This window comes from Paroedura picta, chromosome 1, assembly GCF_049243985.1.
Source record: "Paroedura picta isolate Pp20150507F chromosome 1, Ppicta_v3.0, whole genome shotgun sequence".
Lineage (NCBI taxonomy): Eukaryota > Metazoa > Chordata > Lepidosauria > Squamata > Gekkonidae > Paroedura > Paroedura picta.
In genome coordinates this window covers 55,563,822-55,582,573 of record NC_135369.1, presented here as the reverse complement: position 1 = coordinate 55,582,573, position 18,752 = coordinate 55,563,822, and the positions used below count along the sequence as shown (strand labels likewise).

The window sequence follows — 18,752 nt, the reverse complement described above, 5'->3', positions numbered from 1 at the left end:
CAAATGCCTAGTGGAAGAGCTCCGTCTTACAGCTCTGTTAGGGCCCTTAGCTCTTCTGGGAGCTCATTCCACCAGGCCAGGGCCAGGGCTGAAAAGGCCCTGGCCGAGACCAGACAAATGTTCCGGGATCCCTGGATAACCAGCAGATTCATACCCACAGAGCTAAGAGCCCTGTGGGGGGCATAGGCAGACAAGCGATCACTCAGATAGGTAGGATTCAAGCCATGTATAGCCTTAAACATCAAAACCAAAACCTTGAACCTAATACCGGAAGCAAACCGGTAACCAGTGCAGTTGTCTCAGCACACGCTGAATATGGGCCTTCCAAGATGTCCTAGTGAGGACTCTCGCAGCTGCATTCTGTACCAGATGCAATTTCAGGGATAAGGGTAGGCTCGCGTAGAGTGAGTTACAGAAGTCTAATCTGGAAGTGACCATGCATGGATCACAGTGGCCAGGTGTTCCAAGGATGGGAACTAGTAGCCACACTTGGCATAGATGGGAAAATGCCATCCGGGCAACATTTGTGATCTGAGCCTCCATGGAAAGGGAGCCATCAAAGACCACCCCCAGATTCCTGGCCATGGGTGCAAGTGTTAGTTGCACCCCATCTAGGCATAGGAGGTGCGCTGCCTGTTCCTGCCCCTTCCTACCCAACCACAGGATCTCCATCTTGGAGGGGTTGAGGTTAGCTATAAAAACATTTCTATCAACTTCTTCTGGGGTGCAAAAGGCAAACCCGAAACCACATAAATGGTTTTTCTTTTATTAGGACCAAAAAGTCACCAATCAGCCAGCAAGGTTTTGAGATCCAGCTTATGGCAAGTTTTAATAGTTTCAAAGAGACAGTGGCCTTTCTCTGGATCTAAGCAAGTATACATCTCAACAGTACTTGGGTAGAAGAACTTCCATGAGATTCTCATGTAAACTCTCCTGAGTTCTGTAACAAAAGACAAGTGAGATAAAATGTTATATTCATATCTGGAAAAGATGCACTCCTCAGATTTAGCGTAGTAAATGTCTTTGCCAAACAGTTTTTAACTTCAGTGTGGGTGTCCGCTTACTAGTCATCGGAGACAACTGAATCTATTTTCAGTATTGTAATGCGTATAAAGGACAGGGATGTTGAAGTAGCACAGAATAACCTGTATGTGGCAGAAGCATTTTAAGTGGAGTCAAAAAAATTTGTAATAATTTTTGGCTTTTCAACAAATATACCTTAGTGAATAATATGTATAAATACTACTAAAACGGTGTACTAAAAATTAGCTGCTTTTTAAAGAAGTATAAGTTGTATCTCAGCTTTAATTTCATCATACCTCTGTTATTGACATCTGGTTCAATGCAATTCCTGGGTAGAAAGGTGAGGTGGGGTTTGCGTACCCCTCCTCTTCTCTGCCAATTGCTTCCACAATTGGCCCCTGTCAGGCTTCAGTGATTGCACTGTAATCCTCTCGGGACGACATCTTGGCCACACCCCAAAAGCTTCCATTGGAAAATTTGATTGTATTTAAAACCTGTGGTTTTTGACCAATAATTGTAAAACACTGTGTACACCTTGAGATATGTAAACATATCTTTACTTTATTTACCTCTTTGTTCCTTTGCCTCTTCCATTTTAAATATTATAAGCATTTGTTATAATTTTTCATATACATTTTACATAGCGAGGCCTGAATAGTCTGTATTGAATAGCTAGTTAGCAAAAAATGTAGGTAGCCTTTTCTGCTATTGGGAGTTCAGTTTCACCTTAAGGTACTTCCCAGCTCAAGAAGTGCTGTGTGCCTGATTTGGCTGATGTAAAGAATCAAATTAGCCCAAAGGGACAGAAGGAAAGAAAGACTTTCTCTGTCTCTGCACTCTCTGGAACTTGGACAGCCTACATCCAAGTTAATGACTTATGCACTGGAAGGCAGAAATGTTGTGGTCTTCTGTGTCCAGCCTTTACACAACTGACAGGCTCACATAATATTTGTTTGTTTGTTTATTTATTGAACTTTTATACCGCTGTTCCCTTAGGCTCACGGCGGTTTACAAGATAAACATTGCAATAAAACCCATAGTTAAAACCATTAAAACCAATCTACAATATCAACGTTATCAACGTTAGGCAACAGGCGAGCTAACTAACCCCCCCTAAACCGCCCCACGTTAGCCGAGGGATATCAGGTTGCTAATACTATAATACTGTAATATGGGAGTGAGGCAATCAGATCATTCAGATGAACCCAGGAGCCCAGATCTAGTGTTGGGACCGCCCGCCCTTTAAATTTAAACTTCTGTGCTGCAGTCCATCAATTTGATAAGCAAGTTTCTCATTTTGCTTAGCTGTGGGTAATGTTTGGTATGTACCAAAGTGAGTTCAGTGCTATGTTAAGAAAAACTGGGGGGGGGGGGGATGTGTTAAATGTAGGAGTGAAAACTTAACTGCGTTGAGCAAGGGGTTGGACTAGATGGCTTGTATGGCCCCTTCCAACTCTATGATTCTATGAATAGACTGATATTATTTAATTTAATTGATTGGCTCTCTAATTTGAGCCAAGGTGGTGTAGTGTTTAAAGAGTGGCGGATTCTGGAGTGTGATGCCGCAATCCTCCTCCACGTGCAGCTAGCTGGGTGACCTTGGGCCAGTCACAGAGCTCTCTCCGCCCCGCTTACCTCACAGGGTATCTGCTGTGGGGTGAGGAAGGGAAGGAGATAGTAAGCCACTTTAAGACTCCTTTGGAGAGTATATAGTGGAATACAATAAACCAGCTCTTCTCCCTTGTAGCTACATTCCCAGAACCACCCTATGAAGAGTTCAGGCAGAGAAAGGGTAATTATCCCAAGGTCACCCAAGTGAGCTTCACAGAACAATGGGATTTGAGTCTAAGTCTCCCAAGTCCCACTTCAAGATAAAGACTATACTGCATCAGAATCTAATTAAGATCAGTTGTTATTTTTGTTTCTTTGCCATACATTGCAATCATGTCCTCTTCACCTACCAGAATTTTTGTTGTATGATATGTTTTTGGTCCCCCCCTCCCCTGTCCCCTTCACATAGGACAATCATGGAAATGACGTGCATCTTGGAATTTTCTGTATGGGGATTTTTGTAAAGAACAGAATTGGAAGGCTAACAGTGATCTACAGGTAAAAAAAATTAATATATAAAGGAATTTATGCTAGATCAAGAGTATTATTTATTTCACTGGTAGAACAGTGGATTTGGATCCTTGGGTGTTTAAGGCCTACTACCTGCTTGTTTGCCTGACCTGGATGGACCAGACTAGCCCAATGTTGTCACATCTCAGCTGCTAAGCAGGGTTAGCTCTGGTTATTATTTGGATGGGAGACCACCAAGAAGTACCTGGAAGAGGAAGGCAATGGTAAACCACCTCTGAATGTCTCTTGCCTTGAAAATTGCAGTATTGTCATAAGTCAGTTATCAGTGGATAACTACCCTATCCACTACCACCTGTTTGTTTGATTCTTCCCCTTCCTTGCTGTTTACATCTGCTGCAGTGAGAGGGGAGCTGTCTGAATGGTCTGGGAAAGAGTGATTGTTTTTGAGAGAGTGGTTGCCACAGCCTTGAAATAGGCTGTGATGCATCCACTATTAAAGAAATCTATCCAGGATCCAGGTGATTTGAATAGCAATTAACCAATCACAAATGTATGATTCTTGAGCAAAGTGACTGAACAGGTAGTCGCTGGATGACTTCACGATTTCCTGGAAGAAGTGAAGAAGTGAACTATCTTGATTCTTCCCACTCTGGCTGCAGGCCTGAATATGGACTAAAACAGCCTTGGTCACCCAGGTGGATGACCTGCATGAGTTTGAGGGTGCTAATAGACTGAGGCCAGCTGCTGGATAAGCAGGTAGCAGTGGCTTCCAGGTGTTCCTTTTACCAGCTTTGTCTGGCTAGCTAACTTATGATCTTTCCTGGCCTTGGTCCATCTACACTGGCTCCCAGTTGTGCTCAATTCAAAGTGTTGTTTTTGACCGTAAAGGCCCTATGTAAATTGGTACCAGCATATTTTAAGGACAGCCTGTTTTTATACCCAATCCTCTGAGGCCCTCTTCATGTTCTCGGGCTTGACAGAGGCAACCCAAGAGAAGTCCTTCTAAGTCATGATACCAAAATTACAGAACTCTCACCCCAGAAATATTTGTTTGACCAGTTCTGTCATTGTCATCTAATAGAGGCTGAAGACCGTTTTTGCTTTGTCTGGCATTCACTGAATTATCCCCTTCTTCCTGCCTTATGTTTTGATATGCTGAATTCTGGTTTTGTTTTAAGAGCCTCTTGTGGCGCAGAGTGGTAAGGCAGTGGCATCCTGTCTGAAGCTCTGACCATGAGGCTGGGAGTTGGATCCCAGCAGCCGGCTCAGCCTTCCATCCTTCCGAGGTCAGTTAAATGAGTTCCCAGCTTCCTGGGGGGTAAACTGTAATGACTGGGGAAGGCACTGGCAAACCACCCCATATTGAGTCTGCCATGAAAACGCTAGAGGACGTTACCCCAAGGGTCAGACATGACCCGGTGCTTGCACAGGGGATACCTTTACCTTTTACCTTTTATTCTGTTTATATTTTAGTTCCATTTTAAAGTTACTGTTCTTATGTATTTTTATTACAGAGCAGAGGCATAGAAATTGAACTAATAAATAATTAAAATAATCTGCTAGCTGACTCTGTGACCATGATTGGACAAAAGGCAAAATATGAATGTTGTAAATAAATTAAAATAAACATGGGCTTCATTTCCAGTGGGACTTCATAATGTTTCCCATTGAGAAACATACTTCTTTGAACTTAGTGGGACTTGCTTCTAAGAAAACTCTTATAATATTGGGCTGGGTAATGAGCTCATGTTGTTCATAATTAGTGCAGAATCCTTTTAAACTATGGTTTATGTTCTCTGACTATACAAATCATTGGTTACACTCTCATTTGTATGAATGCAGTTTTCATGAGTTTCATATTAAGCAGTGGCATGATGGCCATGCAGGGCATAGTGGAATGTGAAAAGTCACAGACATTATATTCTTTATAACATAAGAAAAGCCATGTTGGATCAGGTTAGTGGCCCATCTAGTTCAGTACTCAGAGTCACACAGCGGCCAGACCCCAGCTGCATTCAGAAATTCCACCAGCACAACCAGAACTCCAGCCCTCTCACTGTTGCCTACCCCAACACCAAAAACATAGAACATCAATGCCTCAGACATGGTATTCCATCTATTCCTTGTGGCTAATAGCTACTGATGGACCTCTGCTCCATATACTTATTCAGTCTTGAAGTTGTCTATGGTTGTAATTGTTACCATTTCCTGTGGCAGTGAATTCCATGTGTTAATTACATTTTGGGTAAATAAGTACTTCCTTTTATCTATTCCAAGCTTACTGCTCATTAATTTAATTGAAGGCCTATCAGTTCTTATGTTGTGGGAAAGGGTGAAAAGTTCTTTTTCTACTTTTCCTATCCCATGCATAATTTTGTAAACCTCTTATGTCACCCCTTAGTTGTTGCATCTCCAGGCTAAGGAACCCTAACCTCTTTAACCATTCATCATAGGAAAGGTTTTCCATCCCCTGATCAATTAACTTTCCCCTTTCTGCACCTTTTCTAATGCTATGATATCTTTGTTGAGGTACAGTGACCAGAACTGTATGCAGTATTCCAAATGAGGCAGCACCATAGATTTATACATTGGAATTTGTTATCGATTGACTTGTTTTCAATCACCTTTGTAATAATCCCCTCTATTGGGTCACCTTTGTTCGTATGTCTGTTCACTCATTCATCACAGAATTCAAAAAGGTTAGTGAAACAAGATCTTCCCTTATGGGATCCATGCCGATTTTTCTTCAATAGCATTTGTTCATCAATATACCTAGTAATTCTGTGTTTAATAATGGATGCCACCAACTTCCCTGGTATTGATGCTAGACGGACTAGCTTGCAATTTCCTGGATCTCCACTGGAACCTTTTTAAAATGGGAATTACATTGGCTACCTTACAATCTTTGGAAACGGAGGCAGATTTTTGGTAGATTGAATATTTTTGTTAGGAAATCCATAAGTTCACATTTGAGTTCTTTCAGAGCTCTTGGATGTATGCCATCTGAGGCTGTAATAACTCACCACCTCCCACAATTTATATTTTGAATGTAAATGATGTTCACTTAAGAATGGATACATTTTCATCAACTCTGCTTAATAGAATTCCTTATTTATATTATCGGCCAAGTAATGGTTCAGTAGTTTAGAGCAGCTGTCCCCAACCCCCAGGCCAGAGACTGGTACCGGTCCATGGATCAGTTAGTACCGGGCCGCGGCTCCTCCTCCTCCTCCTCCTCCTCCTCCCCAGCTTTTGCCTCGGGGGCTGTCCTGCCACTCTGTCACAGGCTCACCTTTTGTACTGTCCGGCGGCCGTTAGGGCTGGGGCTCCCCCTTGGCATGGCACTGCGGAGCTGCTGTTGGTAGCGCCCCCCAGTGGGCGGCGGAAAGTCATGGGCGCCAGTGGGAAAGCAAGCGGAGCAGGGGCAAAAGCCTACACCCCCCCCCCCGGTCCTTAGTAAAATTGTCAAGCATTAATCAGTCCCCAGTGATAAAAGGGTTGGGGACCATTAATTAATTTATTAATTTTAATGCCCTTGTTGCCAATTCAGCTTATCTTTATGCTTCTGTAAATGTGTGGGTTCCATCTTTCTTCCATTTCCTTTGTCCCAGTATTTGCCCCAGAGCAAGTTAAAGATGACGGTAGACCTCTTTGGGTATTCCTGCTGGAATCCAGAGTTTCTGATGTTCCTGTCAGTTTTATATGGATCTTGCTGGCTAGTTCTAATCAGTATCTCACACTTTCAGCTTTTTCTTATATCTGCCATTATATCCAGTAGTTGATGGTGCTTTACAGCAGTGGTCCCCAACCACTGGCACCGGCCGGGGCTCCCTCTCCCCACCTCGCCCCCGCAGTGAGAAACTTCCCAGGCCGCAAGCAAATCGGCTGCCAAAGTGGCCAATTAGCTTGCGGCCTGGCAAGCTTCTTTTTGTGGGGAGGGGGAGAGGGAATCAGGGCCGCCGGCGCATGCGCGGCAGGTCCACGCATGCGCATTTGTGCCATGTGCGGCCGCAAACACGCATGCGCAGCAGTTTCACACATGTGTGTCTCCGGCCGTGCATGGCACAAACGCGCATGTGAGGACCTGCCGCGCATGCGTACATGCGCGAAATTGCCACATGTTTGCGGCCATGCATGCGCAAACGCACATTTGCTGCCGTGCATTTGCAAACGCACATGCGCGGCCACCAGATCGCCCTCCCCCCCACCGGTCCGCAGCCTTAGAAAGGTTGCAGACCACTGCTTTACGGTATTAGGTTGGGCACACAGAGCCAGTGAGAACCTCCTCCAGTTCTGTTCTGTATGGCCTGACTCCTTGCTTAACTTCCACACAAAAGGGTATTGCACAATGCTTCAGATACTTTTCTAAAAAGGAAGATGCCTTATTAATTATTCTGGACAATGAAGAATCTTGATTTGTAGCATAACTACAAAATTTATTCTAGCCTTTTGCTTGCTGTGTGGTTAGATGCTTGCAGTACCATCTGCATTTATGTATCCAAACTAAGTGAATGGAAACTTGGTTGAGCCAAGCCATTAAATCAGCATGTCTCTTTGAAATAGAATAAGCCTGTTTGATATCTCCAGTGGTTTTGCAATAACATGTTGGTCTTGGCCACATTTTTTCTCACAGGTGGAATGATATTGGGAATATAACACACAACAGGTCCTCGATTGCTGTGGAATTTATCAACAAGGAAGAAACCGTGCTCTTCCACACTGTAAGCAATGGTTTAGAAATCACTTTAAGGGGTCGTTATGTATAAGGCAGATTTTCTTTTGAAGATAGTTTTAGATGGATAGCTTTGTTATTCTGAAATTGGAAACCTGGCATCTCTACCCAAACATCATCAGATCGATTATTGAATAAACTGATGGCCACTTCCAGTTGCCTCTATTTTCTGCGAGGTCAGCTGGGCTGAGGTCCACCCTCTTTATGATCCTGAAGTGCTTATAGAAAGAGGCACCACTTCACATTGAATTTGGGGAACCTGGCTTAGGTAACCTTTAAAAAGGGCACTGTATAAACTAACCACTCTGGATATAAGTGTTTTTTGCAGTTATAGCCTTTTTTCCTTTGCAAGCTCATAGCTCTCAGGCATTTCTGCAGTGCATCATGCCTCAGCTGGGGTGTTCTTTGGGCCTAGACAGTGTAGCAAGGTTATGTTAACATCTCTGTCACTTGAACAGATTTTTTTTAGTATCTTCCTTGAACAAAGAGTTCTGGTAATCATTATAGAATAACATGGCCTCTTTTAGTTGATTCCTTGCTGTACTGATGCACTGTGAGCAATTTTAAAATAATGTTTTTTTCCTCTCCCCTCCTTTCAAGGATGACCTTGAGAATGCCAAGTATATTTCACGCCTGTTTGCCGTGAAGCACAAGTTTTACAAACAGAATAAAATTTGCACAGAGTGAGTATATCCCCTTTGCAAATTCTGACTAGCTGTGATGTGATGAATATGGAATCTAGTTTTGGTGCAGGCACTGCCTTCTTGAGAGCATTTTGTAGTTTGCTCCCCATCTGATCTTTGCAGGTATGGAAAATTTTAAAAAGGGTAGTCCCTGTCAGTGTTCCCTCTAATCTGTTTCTGGATTGTCTACCCAGAAACTCCTCCATGTTTGCCATAGGCTGCCTGTTTTCTCTTTCAGATTGCATACTTGATTCAGGCTTGCTTGGCTTTGCCATCCCTACTTGATCAGAGAGTGTGACCCACTCTCCTGCGGCTAGAGGAACAGTCTGCATTGCTAATCTTTTTCTCTTTGAAGAACCCCTGATATGCTTCCAAGGAACTTAAAGTTCCCCAGAATACAGTATACACACTGCTCTTCTCTAATAATGCGTCTTCATAAATAAAAAAGTAGATGCACTACACAGTAAAGTAATTAAGCATTTATTCATGATCTCTTGCCATGTGATACTTTATGCCAGTGTGCAGCCAAAAAAATTCTAAAATTTCTTAAGTTAACGTTACATGAGGGAAGGAGCCATCTTACGGTCTTATGATCCCAGTTGCTGTGAACATCCATATCTGTCTTACTGGGTGCTGCCATCTGTTGAGCTCCCGGAACTAAGTGAAGAGTTTGTGTATATGACCCATTGTCAAATTGACATGTCTAAGAACTTGCCTTCATGTATTTTAGTCTGCCCTGATATTCATGATTCATAGTGGTGTGTGTGTGTGGGGGGGGGGTTTAGAAATTTCTGCCAGAGGGAGTGAAAGAACGTAGAGATGGAGAGACCAAAGTCAAACAAATACAACTGTGCACATGGGTCTGGTCACTTAGAACCAAACTGCACTTGATTCTGAATTGTTGTCTTTGCAATATGTTGTTGGTTGTAAACTATAGCCAGGGGGTGCAGAGGAGCTATGTATTAGGACCTTGGCCCTGGAGAAATGGTAGAAGATTTCTCTCTCTCTCTCTTTACTATTTTTCCATTCAAAAGTATACCCCTTCTCGGACTACATTAAGCCCTAAAAGGGGGGAGAAAGCTAGTGCAATTGCCCCCCCCACACACATACACATGCACAAGTGGTGCTCAAGAAAGCATTTTTAACTGAGAAAAACAAGAAGAAGGACATAAGCCCCTATTCCAGCCTCAATTGCAGACTGGTCCTCTCTGAAGCCATTTTTAGTGCCAGTCTGTAGTGTGGGAGTCATAAAACTCTAAAGGCCTGGCACCAAGTAACCTTTTCAGCAGTGCATTATCACTTTGGGCTTCAAATTTAGGCTGTTAAAATAATTATCTGTATCTCAATAACTGTTCCCTTGTGAAACACTGGAACTATAATTTGATGTAGGAAAAATCTAGTAAGGTGGGTTGCCTGAGGATTTGCAAAGATAGGACAAGATGTGGTAAGCAAAAGTCAGCAAGGCTGTGTTTGGATCCATTTCTCCCACCCCACCACATGCTGGAGAGATGAGAAACTATAGCCATGTGGTCCATGATTAGAATCATAGAATCATAGAGTTGGAAGGGGCCATACAGGCCATCTAGTCCAACCCCCTGCTCAACGCAGGATCAGCCCTAAGCATCCTAAAGCATCCAAGAAAAGTGTGTATCCAACCTTTGCTTGAAGACTGCCAGTGAGGGGGAGCTCACCACCTCCTTAGGCAGCCTATTCCACTGCTGAACTACTCTGACTGTGACATATTTTTCCCTGATATCTAGCCTATATCGTTGTAGTTTAAACCCATTACTGTGCGTCCTTTCCTCTGCAGCCAACGGAAACAGCATCCTGCCCTCCTCCAAATGAGGAGGTGATCAACCCTGCCAAGTTGAAGCAATTGAATTTTATGCTCTTTGCTTCTTTTGGTGACCTGTTCTGTGTGTCCACATTAAGAGAGGTGACTCCAGAGGGCAGTGGGGGGCAAGGCTTTGTTCCAACCGTGTGATGGAATTCTTTGCCCCAAGACACCAATCTGCCCCCCTCGCTCCTTGTCGTCTTATATTCTATTAAGAGCTTTTTGGTTATTTTGGAAGGGATTGGGAGGTGGGTTTTATCTTTGTCTTTTGCTACTCTATGATTATATCTGCCAATTATTTGCCTCCTTTGGTTATTTGTTGTATGAAGTGATGTTCGTGGACATTTCAAGTAGTGCATTTTTCTGTGGGCAGACTTCAGTTCTACCCCTGCCTTCTATATCAGCAGAGAAAGAGCTCGAGGAAGTGAGAAAGATAGGGTAAATGCTTGGATAAAAAGATTAATTGCCCTGCTGATTGAGTGCATGGATAGGCAGATACTCACAAATGCTACTGCCACTACTTTATACCTCAGAGCAGTTCAGCAGTGTAGGGTTGTTTTCTCTCATATAGCTTCCTTCAGGAATCTTTGTTGTGAATACCCGTGCTATTAGAGTTATGGTGGGTGTTATCCAGTTTTGGCCTTTTTCAGCAGTGGAGACCTAATGACAGAATTCTTTGTCTGGTGACAGCTTACCTGGCCAATTCTTTGCATAGGGTTGCCAATCTCCAGATGTCACCTGGGGATCTCCCACTTTTATACCTAATCATCTGAACAAGATCAGTTCCCCAGGAGAAAATGGCTGCTTTGGAGGGTAGACTCTATAGCATTCTATTCTGCTCCCAAATCCCACCTACTTATGACTTTGCCTCCAAAGTCTCCAGGTATTTCACAACCCTTAGCTGGCAACCCTATCTTTGCATAGCTTTAGAAGATAAACACTTATAGGTAAACATTTTTGCTCAGAAGAGCATTTGTCCTCACCAAATAATTAATAGGTGTTTTATGGCTTTGTCCTGTTTGTGTCAGCAAGAGCCTCTTGTGGCGCAGAGTGGTAAGGCAGCAGAAATGTTGTCTGAAAGCTCTGCCCATGAGGCTGGGAGTTCAATCCAGCAGCCGGCTCAAGGTTGACTCAGCCTTCCATCCTTCCGAGGTCGGTTAAATGAGTACCCAGCTTGCTGGGGGGAAAACGGTAATGACTGGGGAAGGCACTGGCAAACCACCCCATATTGAGTGTGCCATGAAAACGCTAGAGGGTGTCACCCCAAGGGTCAGACATGACCCAGTGCTTGCACAGGGGATACCTTTACCTTTTACCTGTTTGTGTCAGTGGTCGGATTGTACTCATGATTTCTGGTGAGGTAGTGTGGTGCAGAGAGCAGACTTGCGGACTAATGCTATGGAAACTTATTTTTCAGCCATGTAGCTTACTGGGTGACCTTTGAGCTGTCATGGCCTCCCAACATAGCCTGCACAGTTGTTGCAGACCTTCTCTAAGCTCCTTGTTGAATTGCTCTTGGACGTTTGGCTAAGAGGCAGGTTTTAGATTTTAATCCTAAAATAAGTACTGATTGGATTGTACCTATGATTTTCCTGCTCGATTGCCTTTCCCTTTCTGTATGGTTTGAAAATGGCTCTGTTGTCAGCATTTATTTTTTTAATGTGTGTGTGCGTTTTCTAATTGTGCATAACGTCATTCACCAGATGAGAAACTGTAAGAGGAGCAATTCTGCCTTTCCTCTCTCCACGTAAGCACTTTACTCCAGCTGGATCTTATGAATGGTTTTCTTCTTTTTTGTCCTCTCCATCCCAAGTGATGCATCTTGCTACCCTAACATCCATGCCCTTATTTGCCCATCCAGTTGCTCTGTTCTGTCTTAGCCTCTTTGGAGTCTTGCTCTACTCTCTGGGCCATTATTGCTCTTTTTGCCTAAGGCATGTGATAAAATGGTGTGCCATTTCAAGTTGAGTTTTCATTCAACAAAACACTTCCATTTCGTCCTTGCCTTGCATTTTCAGAATAAGGTAATTTCCAGTGGTGATAGTATTGTTATTGTTTTTTAAACGCATGTATGTTGTGTGTGTGTAATGCATCCGTCTCCTACTCCCATCCCCATTTATATCCATTACCAACAAAACAGTTACAATATGTGAAGGTTTCTGTTCTTTTTAACTTTATGAAGTTGACTATGCTTTTGGTAGAATGGCCTATATTTAGGATGACGTCTTCCATCTTTCTCCTGCAGACAATCAAATTCTCCTCCCCCCATCAGACGGCGGCCTACCTGGAGTAAATCATCCTTGGTAAATACTTTGGCTAATTGTTGAGCTAGATGTGTAGGAATTACTTGTTGTGTCTCTAAGCACATTTATTGCATGCAAACCATTTCTGATGTCATAAAGCAGAGCACAAATATTTTAAAGAAAATAATCTTTGAAGCTTCTCCCAGCACTTTCTCAAAGGACAAATGTTTAAATGTAGTAAATAGCAAAGCAAGGCTTTGTTGAATGATTACTGCAGAGTCATGTATGCAATTTCTTCTATGAAAATATTGTGCTTTATTTTTCTTTTTAAATTTTAGCCAAGGCAGCATCCATTTATTATGCCTCCTATGCATGTCCAGTGTGGCGAACCTTACTCTGAAACTCACAATTCACAAGGTACTTCATAATAATATTTAAACTTTATATATTACACAATCATTAGACGATTTAATGCACTTCACAAGTTTGATTATAAGCATAACCATTACTGTGTAAAACAGGTCTATATAGTTATCTGTGTTGCAGAGGTTGGGAGAGTGGTCTGAATGAGAGAGGCTTGCCCTGTGGCCAGTAAATTGGTGGCAGCAGATATGGGAGTAGGAGTTGCCAACCCTATCCTGTCCCCGGTGTTGAAACCCTATCCTGTCCCCGGTGGCCAGGTGGGACTGGCAACCCTAAAACCAACATTTTACAGTATGCACGACTAACAGTATGGTGCCTCAGTGCCCTGTCCAAACCTGTTGAGAGAAGTTCACAGAGCTTTTTCCTGTTTACTTGAATGGTTAGGAAGAAGGAACAGCTCTGTTCATGCAAAGGGCAATAATATGCACTTATGGAACTTTTTTCCCTGCTGAAGTGAATGGGGGAAATCTTGCAAGCCAAGGATAGCTCTTCTTGCACACGTATTCACTAGAGCAGTGGTTCTCAACCTTTCTAATGCCACAACCCTTTCTTTTACAGAAATTAAACTGAAACTGACCAATGCCGTGACAATCCATTGTTCATGATTGTATATAAATTGGCTTTTTTCTCCAGGGTTTCTCAATTCAGTTCTGCCTCTTGTCCCACCATGCTGATCTTGCTCTTTTCTGCTGCTCCAGATAGATGAACACTCTATCTCAAACTACCCCACATGGCTGTTGTGTAGATGGCACCCCCCCCCCCGGCCAAGCTGCTTGCCCTACCACGACCCCTGTGAAAGGGTTGATCGACCCCCAGGTTGAGAACCACTGCACTAGAGCTTCTATGCCAGTAACAAATGGCTGGATTGTAGCCTTATGATATTATGATACAGGAAGCAGTCTGGAGCCTCATACTCGTTACCAAATTTTGCTTTCTTTCTATGGTAGACATCATGAGAGCACTGGATTTATTGCTGTTCCATGGCTGATAGTGGGGAGACGGCCTGTGCATGTGAAATAATACAAAGGCCCTCAAAAAGTTTGCTCCATCTTCTGTTGCTTACTACTCCCCATCTTATCCCGTTTGTTTAACTTTGTCATTTTTTCTCATGTATTCAGACAGCATTTTCCATGGCAATGAAGAAATGTTTTACTGTCGATCTCAGACTAGCTTGGATAGGTGTGCAATGGACTACAGCTACTTGAACGGCAATGTCCCCAATGGCAGTGTGTGTAGTGCCCAAAGTATGAACTCACTGAACCGCTCACAGAATTTCATTCAGGCTTCTCCAATGTCCTCCAACCTCAGCATCCCTGGGAGTGACATCATGAGAGCAGACTACATCCCTAGCCATAGACATAGTGCAATCATTGTACCTTCCTATCGGCCAACGCCAGACTACGAAACTGTAATGAGGCAAATGAATAGAGGAATTATTCATACGGACAGCCAGAGTCAGTCATTGCGGAACCTCAATATTGGGAACACTCATGCTTACAACCACCCCAAAGATCTTGTATATAGCCAACCTGAAATTCGGGAGAGATCTCCCTATACTATAACCTATGGGCCCCAGGGCACTTACAAAAAGCATGTCACTCCATCTGAACAAGTGAACCTCATAAATCCTACGCAGACTAAAGCAGCAGCCAGTGCTATTTCCCACACAGTTAGCACACCAGAGTTGGCCAACATGCAAGTGCCAAATAACCAGAGAGGTGGCACAGCCCATGTACTGAAAAACTATGTTTTCAGGCCACCACCCCCATATCCACGTCCACGGCCTGCTACCAGCACACCTGACCTAGCAAGCCATCGCCACAAGTATGTTAGTGGCAGTAGCCCTGACCTGGTCACTCGGAAAGTCCAGATGTTGGTGAAGACCTTCCAGGAGGATAGCTCTCCAGTCATCCACCAGTCCCTCCAGGAAGTCAGCGAACCCCTTAGGGCAGTCAAGCATCATAGACCTGTCAACAAGCGGCAGAGTTTGGAAGTCATCAGCAACATGGTGCGTGGCATAGAGGCCATGACTTTAAAGAGTCTTAATGCTCCTTTACCACGCAGAAATACTTTGCGAGAGCAGGTGCAGCCAGAGGAAGTAGTGAAGTTCCCTCACTACCATCACAAGAAGACTTTTTCAGATGCCACAATGCTAATACACAGCAGTGAAAGTGAAGAGGAGGAGGAAACCTCAGAATCGGTGTCCTCCATGGCAGCTTTCCATGGAAACATGGAGTACAGTGCTCAGCTGCAAGCTGCCTTGGCTAGAATACCAAACAAACCTCCCCCTGAGTATCCTGGTGCCAGGAAAAGTGTTAGTAACGGAGCCTTGAGAAATGACCAGATGAACATTACATTAGCCGTATCTCGAGCCAAGGCCATGAGACCAGGGCCTACAAAAGCCATCAGTGTATGTCGAACTGATCAGACCGTCGTGAATGGCTCTTCGCTAGGCCCATCGATCTCAGAGCCAGACCTGACCATTGTCAAAGAGAGAGTCAAGAAAGAGCCGGTGAAGGAGAGGCCTGTATCTGAAATGTTTTCTATTGAAGACAGCATCATCGAAAGAGAGATGAGGGTAAGTACGTTTTTCATTTCATTTCATTAGTAACAATATGATACATTTGAAAAAGTAGCAGCTGTACCATGGAAAAGCAATACTCTGTTAATGCTGATATTGAAACAAAAATTCTCTGGGAACATGTGAGGTTTCAGTGGCAGAAAGTCCGATCAAGGCTATACCTTTAGTAAAACTGCCATGATAATTCTAAACTTATTTTAGTCTCTTATTTTGAAAACTAGATGCTAAGGTTCCCAAGATTCTACTGAAGGTGCCTTACTATGTTCTGAATTCCGTTTTATGCTGTGCTATCTTACTGATTTTCTGAATTCCTAGTCCTCACTCCAAGATTAACGAAGTTCCTGAGTAATGATTTCAAGGGTGTAACTATGTGGGGATAGTTCCTCTCGTGGTAGGAAGCACATACTTCTGCAAACACCGACTTACCAAGAGGCTCTGCACTGAGTCAGGGATTGTCACGTGATAACATAGGCTGATGGGTAATCTAGCCTTTTCCCCTTTTGGCATGGCTGAAGAGAAGCCAGTGACAGGCATAGGATGCTGTGCATGCCTGACATAAGAGAATGGTCTTGACAATGACACAGCAAGCAACCTCTTATCTCTCTCTGGGGGTGAGGAGTGGACAGTCCGCCCACCATCCTGCATATTTCCTCTGTTGTGTTCCCCTCTTGCAAGCTGTAAAAAGAAGGAAGCTGGGAGATTGGGAGAGGTTGCTGTTATGTGGGCTGTCTTCCACAGGAATTGATTGAGCAGAGGGGCCATAGCATGGGATTTCCCTATAGGCAGGGGATGTTTTGAGGACTCCTGGATGTAGCTATTATGTATGTAATTGCAAGGGAAAACCCTCTTTTTCTAGTCTACAGTTGTAAGGGCAAGAGATGCTACAAATTGTCGTGGTTCGGTCCTTGGTGGCTTGGGAACGGGACCGAACCCCGCCATCAGAGGCGCCCGCGATCACGGAGGTAGGGCATGGTGATCATAGGCAAGCCGGCAGCTGGGCGCCCCACCCGATCGTTGAGGTGGCAATGGCCGCTAAAGAACCTCAATGTCCCCCTCCACCTTTTGACAAGGGCCCGGAGATGGCCCTTTGTTCCAGGAAAATGGGCCATCAGGAACCCCGGAAAACCTCGCATATGTGCATGAGTCATGATTGTATCAGCATGTTCCCTCCGCAAGTACTGGGTGGGGCAATACAGCCTAAGGAGGTGGGTTTTGTATAAAAGGGAGCTTCCACCTGGAGTTCGGTGGAAGCTCTTACTCCATACCAGCGGACTCCACGTTGCTGAAATAAAGCTTGTTCCTGTTGTATCGTTCACCAGGCCTGGCGTGACGTTTTTCTTCAAAGGGGCACCCTGTTTTTCAGTTAGCAAGCGGGTTCCCGACATCGTAAGAGCTTCCCACCGAACTCCAGGGTCGGCATCGCATCCGAGCGCTTATCGGGACGGATCCAGAGATGGCGTTTTCAAGCAACGGGGCGGTCTCGACCCCCACGAACCCCGGGAACATGAGTTTAATGTCCCCGGGAGATTTCCTCCGAAAATCGGGGGGCCAGGAGCAGCTGTCCGGGACCCCGAGACCCTCGGCAGCGGCGGCCAAGGGAAGGCGCCGGGCCATGGGTTTCCCAAGCACGGCGGGGAGCGCGCCGAGGTCTGGGGGGTTGGCCCCAACCTGGGACACCCAGCTGAGGCAGGCGCTTCGCCCGGTAGGACCTGAGGAATCCCTAGAGGACCTGCGGCGGGCCATGGCGGACTTGGCCAGGCGCTTGCAGGCAGCTGAAGCCCGTGAGCAAGCTCGGGCCGGGCCCGGGGGGACTGGTAATACAACGGCGGAGGGGATCGCGTCGAGTGAGGACGTCTCCAGCGACGAGGACGAGCCCGGTACTGGTGAGCGGGCCCCGGACCCCGACCCGGAGCAGTTTTCAGTCCCGAGTAGGCGAGACGGCCAGCGGAGAGGCGAGATAGCAGAGGATCTCGGGGGAGCGGGTGAGCCGACGGGGCGGCGAGAGCCGGACCAACGCAGGAGCGACGTGCAAGGCAGGGAGCGGCACGGCGTCGTTGGGCAAGTTGGTAGCCGGTGGAGCGGAGCAGGACGAGACGGCGGACGCCGAGAATCCCGGATCCGGAGGGGGTCGGACTACTCTCCAAAACGTTCCCCCCCAGAGCTTAAGGCGCGTTTCGACGGGACGCCGGACGACCTCCCGCAGTTCCTCCTCCACGCGCTGACGCATGCCCGGAGGTATGGAGACCGGTATGAGGACTCCGAGGACTTGGTCTGGGGGGTGGCATCGTGTCTCCAGGGCAAGGCGGGTCAGTGGTACCTAGGGTTGGCCGAGCGCGGCGACCCGGCAACTCGGGACCTGCAGGACTTCGTGGTCGCGCTCCGCCGACGATTCCAGGACCCCCAGGCTGAGGACAAGGCAAAGAGTCGGATCAAGGGACTTCGACAGGGTACTAGGGGGGTTATGGACTATATAGACATTTTCCGGAGGGAAGCAGGCAAGGTGTTCTCCTGGAACGAGGAGACCCAAATCGAGTACTTCCGGGAGGGCCTTAACCCGAAGCTCAGGGAATGGGCCGTGATCAAGGGGACGGAAGAAGATCTGTCTACACTGGAGGGGTGGTGTTTCGTGGTCGCCAAGCTGGAAGCCAGCCTGGGTTGGGCCGCCGCACCCCCCCGGGAGGCCAAAGGCGGGTCAGCCGAGGCGCCGAGACCGGGCCCCGACAACTCTCGCCCCAAACGACCCCCGAACCCCGAGCGGGAAAGGAGACGCCGGGAAGGTCTGTGCCTGAAATGCGGGGGGTCAGGACATTTCGCAGCAGCGTGCCAACGGCAAGGGGGGGAGGACCGCGGGCTCTCCCAGGGGGGAGGTGCGACACGCCCCCAGCAGGCACGCCGGGCGGAGGACCTCCGCAACGAACCGGGAAGCGCCCAGGCGACGGGAAACGGCCAGGACCTGCTGTAGACGGCGCCGGGCAGCAGGTCCCGCGGTGCGAGGGAAAACCCCTGCAGCATGAGGCGCGACCTCCGAACGTGGTAATTTTAGAGCTCCGGAACCCGGAGAACGGACTAAGTTGGGTGGGGGAGGCTCTTTTGGACTCTGGATGCGACCACAGCATGGTCCACCCCCAGATAGCCCGGGCTTTGGGGCTAC

The 18,752-nt window shown here is 46.0% G+C and overlaps 1 protein-coding gene across 2 annotated transcripts in view; it reads left to right on the top strand.

Moving 5' to 3' along the window:
* The window catches only part of PTPN14 (protein tyrosine phosphatase non-receptor type 14), a 170,791-nt gene that overhangs the window by 128,173 nt on the left and 23,866 nt on the right, over positions 1-18,752 (top strand). For both annotated transcript variants that reach the window (XM_077339168.1, XM_077339177.1), the window contains 6 exons: positions 3,044-3,132; positions 7,739-7,826; positions 8,438-8,520; positions 12,600-12,657; positions 12,936-13,014; positions 14,139-15,598. In XM_077339168.1, the coding sequence (XP_077195283.1) occupies positions 3,044-3,132; positions 7,739-7,826; positions 8,438-8,520; positions 12,600-12,657; positions 12,936-13,014; positions 14,139-15,598 (1,857 nt within the window). The remainder of the gene's footprint in view (positions 1-3,043; positions 3,133-7,738; positions 7,827-8,437; positions 8,521-12,599; positions 12,658-12,935; positions 13,015-14,138; positions 15,599-18,752) is intronic.